The 14,392-nt window shown below is 38.3% G+C and overlaps 1 protein-coding gene across 6 annotated transcripts in view; it reads left to right on the plus strand.

Moving 5' to 3' along the window:
• ERLEC1 (endoplasmic reticulum lectin 1) overlaps positions 1–11,684 on the plus strand; it is a 31,799-nt gene extending 20,115 nt beyond the window's left edge. For 3 of the 6 annotated variants that reach the window (XM_055329168.1, XM_055329172.1, XM_055329171.1), the window contains 4 exons: positions 2,586–2,710; positions 4,271–4,348; positions 5,704–5,779; positions 7,086–7,993. In XM_055329168.1, coding sequence (XP_055185143.1) covers positions 2,586–2,710; positions 4,271–4,348; positions 5,704–5,779; positions 7,086–7,157 — 351 coding nt within the window. In that variant the 3' untranslated portion in view covers positions 7,158–7,993. Of the gene's footprint in view, positions 1–2,585; positions 2,711–4,270; positions 4,349–5,703; positions 5,780–7,085; positions 7,994–10,493; positions 10,593–11,273 lie in introns of those variants that run through there. The other 3 variants (XR_008664952.1, XM_055329169.1, XM_055329170.1) reach the window with 3 other exon arrangements.
• The last annotated feature ends 2,708 nt before the right edge of the window (positions 11,685–14,392 follow it).

Here is a 14,392-nt window from a genome sequence, read left to right on the forward strand (position 1 = left end):
AATACTATATTTACCCTCTGAGATGTTTTGAGAAACCAGTCTTAAATTCCAAGACAGATCATACCAGGAAAAGTCATCAGCTCACCTTCCACACTTAAATCATTCCAAATTTATGAAGCATCTGTAAACTAGGACATTTTTTCTCTCTACCTGAGAAATGCCTTTTCACTCTTTTACCCACTTATGCTTGCTACTTTGTAGATGCTTCATGTATTTTTTAATAAAATTTTTAATAGAAAAAAATATTATTTAACTACACCCCAGATAATACCATGGCTTTTTTTTTTAATTAAAGGAATATATGGGAAAAAAATAAAAGAATATATGCCAGAAATTTAGAATGAATGGTAAAATTCTCCACCACCATGGTCCCATTTCTATAAATAATTGCTGTTAACATTTTCTTAGTTCATTGTCCACAAGAAAAAAAATGCATATACATAACTGTTGGAATAACTTTTTATTTAGACAGAAGGAATCTACTATATGCACTGCTCTGTACTTGTTCAGTTCTTGTCTTAGAGATCTTTCCATGTGAGGAACAGCTGATCTCATTCTTTTCAGCAGGTACAGATGATTATGTTTATACCCACAATGTATTTATCCAGATCTCTTCTGTCAGATCTTTGAATTGTTTCCAGTTTTTGCTGTGATAGCATCTTAGTTGAGCATTTACAGCTTGTTTTTGTTTTTGTTTTTTTGGTAAACCTTTGCAAGTATACTCATAAGGCACATTTCTAGCAACTACTTGCCACGTCAAAATACATGCATACTAAGCATTGCTTCCAAAAAGTAGGAAGGCATTACCATTAATGACAACTTTAAAACCCACACACACAATGACATTTTTCCCATACACTTGCCAACACTGGGTTTTATCAAATTTATTTTGCTCAAGGTCATATAACCTAGAACTTCCTAGACTCTACTAGGAGCCTTGGGAGATAAAAAATAATTATAGCTAACAAATAGAACACTCCTTGTATACCAGGCACTGTTCTAAGAATGCATATTAACTTGATCCTCATAACAGCCCTAAGAGGTGACTGTTGTTCTTCCAAGGTGAGAAACAGAAGCAGTGATTTAGTAGCTTGTCTAAAACCACGTAGGTAGTAAATGATGAAACCAGAATTCTATTTTTTTTATTTTTATTTATTTATTTATGATAGTCACACACAGAGAGAGAGAGAGGCAGAGACATAGGCAGAGGGAGAAGCAGGCTCCATGCACTGGGAGCCCGATGTGGGACTCGATCCCGGGTCTCCAGGATCGCGCCCTGGGCCAAAGGCAGGCGCCAAACCGCTGCGCCACCCAGGGATCCCTGAAACCAGAATTCTAATCCAGGCTGTCTTGCTCCATATCCAGCTAAACACTTGACTATGCAGCTCCAATCATTATCTATCTAGTAACTTACAGTTTAGTTGCTGCTCGAATGTTAAATTGTTGTCTCTTCCACTAGGCAATAAGCTCTGCTAGTAGCAGCGGCAGTGCCTGTTTCATCTACTACAGGTTTTTAATTCTACTAATTAGATGTTTGCTAGTGCTCAGCATGGTGCCTGGCATAAAATATAAAGAAGGAAAGGAAGATAGGAAGGAAGGGAGGGAGGGGAGAGGAAAGAAAAGGAAGGAGAGAGAAGGAAGTCCACATATAAGATAGTATAGTTAGTATTTTTTAAAAAAAATAAAAGCAGAATGAGGAAGGGGTTTCTGAACAGACAGTCTTGATACAGAAATAACCATGGTGTCAAATGAGTAGTGTGAATACTCAATTTGCAGACTGGCATTTGAAAGAGTAGAAGTAGGATGAAGATAGGCTCAGTGGCTTGCAGGGTAAGAGATACATCTTTTTTTTAAGATTTTATTTATTCATGAGAGACACACAAAGAGAGGCAAAGACATAGGCAAAGGGAGAAGCAGGCTTCTCACAGAGAAACCAATGTGGGATTCAATCCCTAGAGCCGGGATCATACCCCGAGCCAAAGGCAGATGCTCAACCACTGAGCCACCCAGGTGTCCCTAGGCCAGAGATTTAATTAAGAATCACAGTAGTGGGGCATTTGGGTAGCTCAGTTAAGTGTTTCTTGATCTCTGCTCAGGTCTTGATCTCAGGGTTGTGAATTCAAGCCCCACATTGGGCTCCATGCTGGATGTGGAGCCTACTTTAAAAAAAGAGAAAAATCATAGTGTACAGTTACATCATTTAGGTATGAGAAATTAAACTCCTAGTTGAGGGCGTGAGATGTTGGCATTGGAAATCTAGAGGAAGAGTCTGAAGCCAAGGATATCTCCAGGAGAACAATGAACAGAACCAGTAGATATAGGAGGGGAAGGAAGTAGAAGAGTCAAAAATAACTGCATGTGGAGCTAGTCTGACCAGAAAGTAGTGACATTATTCAGAGAAACAAGAAACAAAGAAGACACTGAGTTCAAATATCTCCTTATCGGGGTTAACTAATATTGTTTGACTAACATCTAAACATCTCCAGTGTGCCGGTAAAGATAAGGACTATAATTTATAGGCCATCAGCATAAATGTCTACCTGATGATATCAACTATTCATTAAAAATATGTTTTCATATATTAGGACAAGGATAGTGGGAAGACCTCTGTGGTTGTGGGGACATGGAACCAAGAAGAGCATATTGCATGGGCTAAGAAGAATCCAGCTAGAGCCTATCACCTTCAAGATGATGGCACCCAGACAGTCAGGTAAAGATTAACGTATTTGCCTATGGATCTGATTAGTAGAATATTTAAAACTCAGAATATTCAGGGGCACCTGGATGGTTCGATGGTTATTTAAAAAAAAAAAAAAAAAAAACTCAGAATACTGAAAAGCATAAAATTTCCACACTCAGTTAAAATCTCTGGTCAGTTTTTTTCAGGGGCATCTTTTACATTGGTTTTCTTTTCCTAAAGTATTAGTTACGAAGTTTCTCAAGTGGGGGAGGCCCAGGATTCAAATGCCGACTCTTCACTTACTACCCTGGGCAAATTACATAATCTTAAATCTTACTTTTCTTGTCTACTAGTATTTGCCTCCTGGGATTGTTATGACATTTAAACAATCATTTATGTAACACATAGTACCTGGCAACAGCATGCAATAAATCCTGGCTTGCAGCCTTTAATGGTGGTGGTGTGGTAATAAGCGTGGTGGTGTCGGCCTTCAATTCCAGGTATTAGGGCTGAGTCTGTTATAAAGCATTGCCTCTTTCATATGTCATCTTCACTTTTTCAACATAGTTAATTCTTTTTAAATATACTGTAGCATTTCCCTTTGTTACTTGACTTCTGTGAGGCTATTATTGAAAATAAACAATGGCTTTTTGAAAAACCACCTCATGTCTTCTTTGAGTCATATATCTTGTTACAGCAGAAATAAATTAATCTCCTTTTTTCCAAGAATAACTCGGTTTTAGTTTTTCTTGTAGTCCTCTTACCTGGCGAATTTTAAGTTACTCATTCTTTCTCTTTCTTGGTTATTAACTTTGTCGTTCCTAGTACAGATGGTATTGAGAGACTCTGTTTTTAGAATGTGCTAACTTCAGGGCACCTGCCTGGCTCAGTCTATAGAGGATGGGACTCTTGATCTCAGGATTGTGAGTTTGAGCCCCATGTTGGATTAAAAATAAAATCTTAAACAAAAAAAAAAAAATGTGTTGACTTCTTGGGCTGACCAAAATCAAAGTTAGCTAGATTAAGAGATGGACATTGAAGTATTAGAATGTACTAAACAAATGGACTTTTCTTTTTGTTCATGTATGTTTCGTGTGAAAGTGGTTCACAGTATCATGAGCAACAAATATTGAAGCACAGGAACATAAAACTTTTTTTTAGGTCCCTCTTTTGGAATTTGTAACTTAACCTAAGCTCTACTTTTATATACCTGCATTACAGTATTTTAATGAGTGGAATTGTCTAGAGGATGGCAAGGAGGGAAAACTGTTCCACAAAGTGAACAATATACAGGGCTGGGGAAATGATTAACTTCAAAAGGACTTTAGCAAAAGCACTTTAACCTTACCTATTTGTATACAAATAAATAATATGCAGATTGAAGATTATTTTTATTAATTAAATCATTCTGAAGTATCTCAATTTTATATTCTTCTTACAGAATCTGAAAGATTTCTCTGTTACATGACCCTAAAAATATTTTTATAACTAACACAAAACTGATCCATCTAACCATCTTATCCTCTCCATTACAATTATTCTGAATTAATGAAGTTTAGATAATAAAACTTGTGTGTTTCTCTGATTTAGGATGGTGTCACATTTTTATGGGAATGGAGATATTTGTGATATAACTGACAAACCAAGACAGGTCACTGTAAAACTAAAGTAAGTTGGACTGGCGACAGATGCTATATGCTTTTTTCTTTAATCTGCTTCCAATGGGCAGAAATTTATATAAATATAAAATATAATTGTGAATAATTACATTTATGCATAACAATATATGGATTGATTTAATATAAAATCATTTCTTTATTCTAAAATATTAAAATTGGGGCAACTAGCTGGCTCAGTTGGAGCATGCGATTCTTTTTTTTTTTTTTTTTTAAGATTTTATTTATTTATTCATGAAAAACACAGAGAAAGAGAGAGAGGCAGAGACACAGGCAGAGGGAGAGGCAGGCTCCATGCAGGGAGCCCGATGTGGGACTCAGTCCTGGGACTCCAGGACCACACCTGGGCCAAAGGCAGGCACTAAACCACTGAGCCACCCAGGGATCCAGAGCATGCAACTCTTGATCTCACAGTTGTGAGTTCAAGCCCCACGTTGGTTGTAAAGATTACTTAAAGAAAAAGAAAGAAATGTTTAAAAATATAGAAAGAAAATAGTTTTTAAAAATAAATAAAATATTGGAATGCCTGGGTTATTCAGTTGGTTAAGCATCCAGCTTTTTTTTTTTTTTAAGATTTTATTCATTTATGAGAGACACAGGGAGGGGCGGGGGGGGCAGAGACACAGGCAGAGGGAGAAGCAGGCTCCATGCAGGGAGCCTGATGTGGGACTCGATCCTGGGCCTCCAGGATCAGGCCCTGGGCTGAAGGTGGCACTAAACTGCTGAGCCACCCGGGCTGCCCAAGCGTCCAACTCTTGATTTCAGCTTAGGTCACATGATCTCAGGGTCATGAGATTGAGCCCCACATCTGACTCTGCCCTCGCAAAGTCTGCTTGAGATTCTCTCCCACTACCTCATTTGCTCTCTTTCTTCCATTCTCTCTCTCTAATATAAATAAATTAAAATCTTTAAAAATAAGTAAAATATTAAAATTATTTCAATATAATTATATTATTTATTTGTAAGTTATATGATTTTTAAATTGTATAATTGTAGCTATTTGTTGTATTAAATTATACAGGGCCACTTATATGAGATTTGTATAGCTTAAGAGGAAAACAAGTAAAAATACTTTTGTACAAGGCACCTGGGCAGTTCAGTTGATTAAGTATCTAGCTCTTGATTTCAGCTCAGGCCCTGATCCCAGGGTTGTGAGATCCAGCCTCATATCAGCTCTGGGCTCAGCACAGAGTCAGCTTGGGATTCACTCTCCCTCCTCCCTTCCCCACTACTTGCCTGTGTGTGTACTCTGTCTCTCTCATTCACTCTCTCTCTTTCTAAATTAATTATTTTAAAAAATAAATTATATATTCTTTAGGTAGTAATTTAAAGTAATCTCTGTTTTAGGTGTAAAGAATCAGATTCTCCTCATGCTGTTACTGTATATATGCTAGAGCCTCACTCCTGCCAATATATCCTTGGGGTAAGTAAAAAAATAATACCCATTATTCAGTTTGAGAACATGCTTCAATTTTTAGCAGTAAGTCTAGAAAGGACCTTCATTAATCTCCAAAATTTAACATAACCCCTTTACTGTATAAAAGCTGAATCTTTTTTATTTAGATATAATTTACATAAAATAAAATGCAGAGATCATAAGTGTTGTTTGATACTTTTTGATAATTTTGTACATCTATGTAACTATCATTTGTGATAATTCGCTCACAGATATTTGTGAAGTATCTAGCCAAGTTATTGTTTTTAAAGATTTTATTTATTTATTCATGAGAGACACAGAGAGAGAGCCAAGTTATTTTAAAGAAAAATTATTCTGACACTTATTAAAACAGTCTTTATTCAGTACTATTTGGCAATAAGTGTATCACGACTTTCATAACAGAGAAGAGAGATCCAAAAAGACAGCTGGGGATATACAGCCAATGCACAGAAGGTGGCAGGTTGTGGGGGTAGTTCAATGGATAGAAAATTACTAAGAGGAGACATCAACTTAACTGAGTTGACAGGATTATTGCTGAAGGCAGGCCAGAATGATCGCCATCAAAGGTGAGAGATAAAGAATTTGATCAGATATGGAGGATGATTAGATGTTGAGGGTGAGGGCTTCTCTCTACAATGACTTAACAGGATTCCTGCTACATCTGGGCTCAGCAGGCCCAAGACACAGGCACAAGTACAAACAAAAGAGGCCTAGTCAAAAAGAAGAATTGAGGAGCCAAATTTCAGTTTGGTCAAGGAGGCTCTGTCTGTCATCTATTAGTCTTTTACCGTTTTTGTTGTTGTTGTTTGTCTTATTTCTAAGAGTTCAAATAGTTTCTGGATATGAGTTCTTTGTATTTATAGTGCATATTTTTTTCCTCAATCTGTGGCTTACCCATTTATTTGCCTAATGTCTTTTGATGAGTAAAAGTTTATTTGATAAAGTTTATTACATCAGGTTTTCCCTTTTATAGCTAATGCTTTATTTTGTTCTAAGAATGTTGCCATCCCAAAGTCATGAAAGTATTATCCTGTGTTTCTTTCCAGAAACTTTATGGTCATGCCTTTGGTTAAGTAATGCCTAACAGAATGGCTTTCTCTGTATTTTTTCTGGTCACAGTCCACTGACCCATTTATGGGTTGATATTATCCATCAATTTTGGAAAGTGTTTATATTTTTGTGAATATACATTTACCAGATGTATATACATGTATTCATAGAGAAGAATACTGAATAAAGAATGTATTCAGTTTTGCAATTTTTTAATGGCTTTATTGTTTTTGTTCTTCAGGTTGAATCTCCAGTGATCTGTAAAATATTAGATACAGCAGATGAAAATGGACTTCTTTCTCTCCCCAACTAAAGGATAATAAAGTTTGGAGTAAGAAAAGATCATTGACACTCATGATTTCTGTCTGACCACGTGTCTCATTGTAGAGTTGTCAGCCATTGGACCTCATCTAAAGGATCGTATAAAAGGACTCTCAACCACTTTGTGAATATATATGTGTATATAAGAGGTTATTGATAAACTTCTAAGGCAGATAGTTGTCTCACTTCTTTCATTTTTGTTGTGTCTTATGAACTGATTGTGTTTTTTGCTTGGATAATGTAATTCCAAAAATAAATCTCATCCAAGCAGTTTAGAGTCCAGCCTAATGAAATGTCATAATTGTACCTATTGAAAGTTTTTAAATAATAGATGTATTATGTAAATTATAGTATATATAACTAGTTAATGAACTAAAGATAATGAAGAAAGAAATTGATAGGAGGTTGTTTAAATGGGAGACCATGTAAAATATGTAAATTCTAGTGCCTGAATTCCTTTCAACAAATTTTTATTTAGCAACTGCTCTCTACCAGGTGTTAAGCTAGAAACTGGGCACGTAGTAGAGCCTCACAACATTTAAGTTTTCTTCACTTCTGTTAACCTCAAGAAACTCTTATTTGTAATAGATTGTTTCTCTCTTGGAACTTTTATCTATTTCTTTCTCCTTGACATGAATGTGTCTTCCTCCAAGGTATGTACCTGGTATAGACAGAAGATTCTTTTGACTAGGAATGGTTTACTCCAACAAAACACACTGTGCTGGCCATCCTTTGTACTTGCCTACTGTATACTACAGATTTTAGTTCTGGACAGTTTTGCAGCACAATATTTATTTTAAAGTGAATAAAATGTTCACAAGCAGTGTTGTCATGTAGTCAATGGCAGATTATTCATCTCCTTTATTTTCTCCATTATCGTGTTGTATTATCCTGTTTTACTTTAGATGTACATATATATCTAGGTAAGGACAGAAAAGTAGCTATAAAATCCTTTACTTTTCCTCCTTTTCAGTAGTTCTGGCCAAAGATAGTTTAGTTTGATAAATGGTTAATGCAGTTGATTATTAGAGAGCTGTTTACAAATTTTAGGACAAAGCAGCACATACAGAAAGAGCACAGACTTTGTGTTCAAACCAAAGTCCAGGAACTCTAACTTCCTTGTTGTGTGATCTTACATAGAGCCATTAACCTCTTTGAGCCTCATGTCCTCTTTGGTAGAGAGACTGCTTACCTCAGAAGGTAGTCGTAGCAGTATGTTAACTTCACTGTAAGTAAAAGCCGAGGCCCAGTAGTAGACACCAGGTTCCCAGTAAGAGTTAATTTATTGCCCTCGTCTCCTATTAATATAATGAGATCAGAGACCAAAGCCATTAAAATTTATTTCTTTAGAGGTACCTGGATAGCTCAGTCAGTTGATTATCCATCCAGTCCTTAATTTCTGCTCAGATCTTGATCTCAGGGTCATGGGATTGAGCCCCTACCTCTGCCCCCCACACGTGCACACAGTCTTTTTCTCTCTAAAATTAGTAAATCTTTAAAAAAAGAATTCCCTCTCCCTTCCCCCCTTGCATGTTCTCTAAAAAAATATATATATATTTAATTATAAAATCATACTTCTTATATCAATGAATTAAGACAAACAGAATTACATTTAGATTATAGGTAGGTATAAGAAGGGAGGGAGAATTGGGAAAGATTAGTGCCAGAGGACACTTTTAGAATATTTAGGTCAAATTCTTCTCTTAAAAGGGAGGAAGGAAATCTAAAAACCTGTATTGGATACTTTACCACAGAAGATTCTTAAAAAGAGAGGTTGTGGGATGCCTGGGTGGCTCAGTGGTTGAGCACCTGCTCTTGGCCCAGGGCATGGTCCTGGAGTCCCGGGACCAAGTCCCACATTGGGTTCCCTGCAGGGAGCCTGCTTCTTCCTCTGCCTATGTCTCTGCCTCTCTCTGTGTCTCTCATGAATGAGTAAATAAAATCTTTAAAAGAAAAAAAAGGTGGCAATTATTTCAAAATAAAAAGTCTGCTTTCTATTGGGCTAACAGCTTCAACTTCTTTGAAGTAAGGGGTAGGCCAGCTACCTCCCTTGTTCCTTCTAAATCTTAGTTCCCTTATCAGTGGTCTAGGAAATCTCATGTGCTCTCTGTATTGTGTGTGGCCGCCTCTCTGCACTGCCACTCTTCTGTAGAAGTAGCTGAGTTCCTAAAAGGGAGGGGAACGGGCTCAGCTGTAATATGCCTCATGCACTTAGAGAAGTCTGTTCAGGTGGGTGCTATCCCAGACCTACTTAATCAGATCCTTTAGGGCAGAGTATAATCTGCACTTTAAATGTGCTTCCCGAGTGATCCTCTTTATTTTAAATATATTCTCCAATGAGAATCACTGACTTAGGAACTTTGCTTTTAAAAATTTCACACATTCTAACTCTCCTGATTTGTGTTTCAGGGAAATAATTAGTAGCTCCTCTTTACAGGAAGATTGAGACAAGACTTTTCTTTTTGTCTCTATCTGCTTTTCTTTGAGTCACCACTAGATGGGGCCTATGCCCAGCTCTAGTTTATACCCTTGGTCCCTGATTACAGGAACGTTGGCAAAAAAGGGCAACAAATTATCTGTTACCTGAAGAGTAAGCTTTGTGTACAGTCCCCTGGTGAACAACACTTCTCAGTCTGATAAAGGCCTGACCTGATTTCTGACCATTCTTAAATTTCCTAGTCTATAATCAGGCCAAATTGTTGACCTACTAGCACCAAATATCTAACATTAAAAGGGCTTAAGCTAAACAGGAAAATGAAAATCAAGACTTAAATTTTTAATAAATAGGATATGCAATCACAGTTTCAAATGAAAATATCAGCTATCCTAGGATCTTATTTAAATTCCCTTCCTGGGCAGCCCGTGTGGCTCAGCGGTTTAGCGCCGCCTTCGGCCCAGGGCCTGATCCTGGAGACCCAGGATTGAGTCCCATGTCAGGCTCCTTGCATGGTGCCTGCTTCTCCCTCTGCCTGTGTCTCTGCTTCTCTCTCTCCTCTCTGTGTATTCTCAGAAATTAATTAATTAATTAATTCCTAGGGCAGGGCAGCCTGGGTGGCTCAGCGGCTTAGTGCCGCCTTCAGCCCAGGGCCTAATTCTGGAGACCCGGGATCAAGTCCCACATCGGGCTCCCTGCATGGAACCTGCTTCTCCCTCTGCCTGTGTCTCTGCCTCTGTGTGTGTGTGTGTCTGTCATAGATTAATAAGTAAAAATATTTAAATAAATAAATTCCCTTCCTACTGTAAGTTGTTGAAGTAAAACTTTTCAAAATATGTTGCCATGGTCACATGGCCTAAGAGAAAATCCATTTCTCCATTTCTTTTTTTTCAGTTGTTTGGCAGGGGTAGTAGAGAAACCACGGTCAACCACATAACCAACGACACGCTTTGTTTCATATGCCAATAGTCTTAAAGTAAATTGTACAACCAGGTAAGATGATCCAATGCATTATAGGGAAAAAGTACTAGAGATTGTATAAAATTTCATCTGTGAACAAGGAATTAAGCTTTTATTTTTATTTAATATTTAGTGGGTGGACCAATACTAGTAGAGAGTCATTCATGAATCAGGTTATGTGTAAAAATTGCCAACAACTCAAGGAAGGGTAAGCATGTGTGTAGAGGAAGTGATGGAGATACCGTCATTATTTACCTCCACCATATGCAGCATTGTAGATTAAATTAATGTCCCCATCACTTTTCAGAAAATGGAATTGTCACTTTAAATACTAGCATCAAGACCACACATCAGGGGCACCTGGGTGGCTCAGTCAGTTAAGCACCTGCCTTGGCTTCAGGTCATGATCCCAGGGTCCTAGGATGGAGCTCGGGCTCCCTGCTCAACGGGGAGCCTGCTTCTCCCTCTCCCTCTGCTGCTCCCCCTGCTTGTGCTCTCTCGCTCTCTCTCTCTCTCTCTCTCTGTCAAATAAGTAAAAATTTTAAAGAAAAAAAGACCACATATTATTAGGTATATAACCAACCAGAATTAAGGTGAGAGGTTAACAGGTTACTCTCACCTGCCATGGCTTCAATCACTGTGCTCTGAGTAGCTCGCAAGCCTTCTCCAGAAGAAATAACGGGGTTTTTTTAATGTTTTTTTTTTTTTTTGCAGTGCCACAAAGAATGAGCATGCTTTCCTCGCCAGCAGTTAGAAGAAACTCCAGTGTGAAGACTACTGGAATTCCATTCTTTAACAAAGAAAATAAAGTCCCTACCCCTCAAAACTCAAAAGAAAGGCAAAATTACTAACAAATGAAATATAGGGCTTACAGTGTTCTGTGTCCATACTTATTTGTAAATTTTTAAGCATTTTAGTCTTCTTTACATTTGAAACAAAGAGTGTTCACCAAAAGCAAGTAAGTCTAGCAGAACTACTTATGGAAATGGTAACCGAAAAGAAAACAAAAAGGAAATGGTAACTGTCTCAACTATGGGAGACATTGATGAGACTATAAAATAATACTAAACATCTCGTCTAATCCTGTACAACACTATGTATTTCAAGTCTATTAAATTGCTTTCCGGTACCTTTCAATAGACTACAATTGTACTTTGCCTTGAATTTAAGAAAAAATAGTTCCTTGTATAGCACAAACATTTTAATTTTCTAAATATATAATTTTGATTTTCTAAATATGTAATATTAAAGGTCAAACTAACGGGATTGGGAGGTATAGGCTTCCAGCTATAGAATAAGTCACAGGATAAAAGGGAAATATGGTCAATGGCATAATAGCATCGTATGGTGACTGGTGAAGCCATGCTTGTGGTGGGCATAACAAAATGCATACAGTTGCCAGATCATTATGCTGCACACCTGAAATCAATGCCACATTGTGTGTTAGGTATATTTCAATTAAAAAACAAAAGTGCTCTACCACCAAAAATAATATATTTTTTCAAACTTCCTTGAGAGTCCAGCAACTGAGAGTTGAAAACCCAATTAGTCAAATCTACTCTATTCCCTAAATTCACTCAAAATATAGCCAAAAAAAAAAAAAGCAAAAAATAGCAAACTTTGTTAGAACAGCTTCCCTGTCCTCAATTAAAACACGAGCTTGCTAGTCACCAGTAGTCCTTAATAGCAGTAAAACCTGATTTACTCATTTAAGAATTCTTTTTTTTTTTAAGATTTATTTTAGAGAGAGAGCAAGTGAGCACAAGTGGGGGAGGGGCAGAGGGAAAGGGAAAGAGAGAGAACCTCAAGCACCACCCCACTGAGCACAGAGCCCCAATGCAGGGCTTGATCCCACAAGCCTGAGATCAGGGCACCCAAGCCAAAACTAAGAGACACTGAACCAACCAAGCCACCCAGGTGTCCCATAATTTACTCATTTAATAATTCTATCAGAGTTCTAAATATAACCCATAGATTTGAAATGTTAATAGTTGGTCAAAGAAACCAGGAGTCATCTTCCCCCAGATTAGTTTTTAATTTTTTAAAAAATATTTTATTTATTTATTCATGAGAGACACACAGAGAGAGGCAGAGACACAGGCAGAGGGAGAAGCAGGCTCCATACAGGGAGCCCGATGTGGGACTTGATCCCGGGTCTCCAGGGTCAGGCCCTGGGCTGAAGGTAGCACTTAAGCCGCTGAGCCACCTGGGCTGCCCTTTTTTTTTTTTTTTTTAAGATTTTTTACTTATTCATTCAAGACAGAGAGAGCATGAGCAGGGGGAGAGGCAGGCTCCCCACTGAGCCAGGAGCCTGACACGGGGCTTGATCTCAGGATCTTTAGATCAGGACCGGCGCTGTAGGCAGATGCTTAACCATCTGATCCACCCCCTTTTTTTTAATTAAAAAAAAAATTATGGGATCCCTGGGTGGCGCAGCGGTTTGGCTCCTGCCTTTGGCCCAGGGTGCGATCCTGGAGACCCGGGATCGAATCCCACGTCGGGCTCCCGGTGCATGGAGCCTGCTTCTCCCTCTGCCTGTGTCTCTGACTCTCTGTGTGTGTGTGTGTGACTATCATAAGTCAATAAAAATTTAAAAAAATTTAAAAAAATTATAGGGGATGCCTGGGTGGCTCAGTGGTTGAATACCTGCCTTTGGCTCAGGTCATGATCCTGGGTCCTGGGATCCAGTCCCTCATCAGGCTTCCTTGCAGGGAGCCTCCTTCTCCCTCTGCCTATGTCTCTGCCTGTGTGTGTGTGTGTGTGTGTGTGTGTGTGTGTGTGTGTGTCATGAATAAATAAATTATTTTAAAAATTTTTAAGATTTTATTTGCTTACTTACTTTAGAGAGAGAGTGTGAGTAGGAGGTGGGCAGAGGGGGAGAGAATTTCAAGCAGACTCTGTGCTGAGCATGGAGCCCAATGGGGAGCTCAATCTCACCATCCAAGAGTCCTGAGTTGAAACCAAGAGTCAGTTGCTTAACTGACTGAGCTACCCATGCACCCCACCCCTGGATTAGTTTTCCATACCTATAGGTTTTAGTGTTCTTAAGCCACAGTGACAGAAATCGTTTGTTGGAAAAGCTTTTGTCAACCACCTCCAAGAGAGTGTTTCGCTCCAAAAAAACCCAGTTGTGAACAATCTTCAGTCATTGCTCCTTGAATCTCAGATGATAGGCAACCCCAAACTCTGCTTTTATAATAATAAAAGCTGCCACTTCCTGCACATTGGTTAAATATTCCAGCACTATGCTAAACACTTCAGATACCTTGTGATCACAATCCTATCTTTAACTCACAGATAAGGAAAATGAGGCTCAAAGAATGGAACTAAACTGCACGTGGTTGAGCCAGCTTTGGAATCAATTCAGATTGTGGAAGCCATGTTTGTAAAGGATATTTTATAGGGCTTTCTAGTCACAGAACCAGCTTTGCCCTTTGAACCTCTCTGTGCCATCACCTCCCACCTAAGGAATATCCCAAAGAGCTCAGCAAAATGCTAAGCAAAATGCTTGATTTTTGTCTTAGTAACATATGGTACTTGTTTTCTTTCATACGGTTGTGTGTTTTTTGTTTTTTGTTTAAATCATGGAACACCACTAACTTCTCTTTAAGCTAATGCGACTCAAAATCTAGCAAATGAAAACTCACTGGTGGGACGCCTAGGTGGCTCAGTGGTTGAGCATCTGCCTTTGTTCAGGGTGTGATCCCGAGTCCTGGGATCGAGTCCCACATTAGGCTCCCCTTGAGGAGCCTCCTTCTTCCTCTGCCTGTGTCTCTACCTCTTTCTCTGTATCTCTCATGAATAAATAAAATCTTTAAAAAAAAAAAAAGAAA

Source organism: Nyctereutes procyonoides, unplaced genomic scaffold (genome assembly GCF_905146905.1).
Source record: "Nyctereutes procyonoides isolate TBG_1078 unplaced genomic scaffold, NYPRO_anot_genome, whole genome shotgun sequence".
Classification (NCBI taxonomy): Eukaryota; Metazoa; Chordata; class Mammalia; order Carnivora; family Canidae; genus Nyctereutes; species Nyctereutes procyonoides.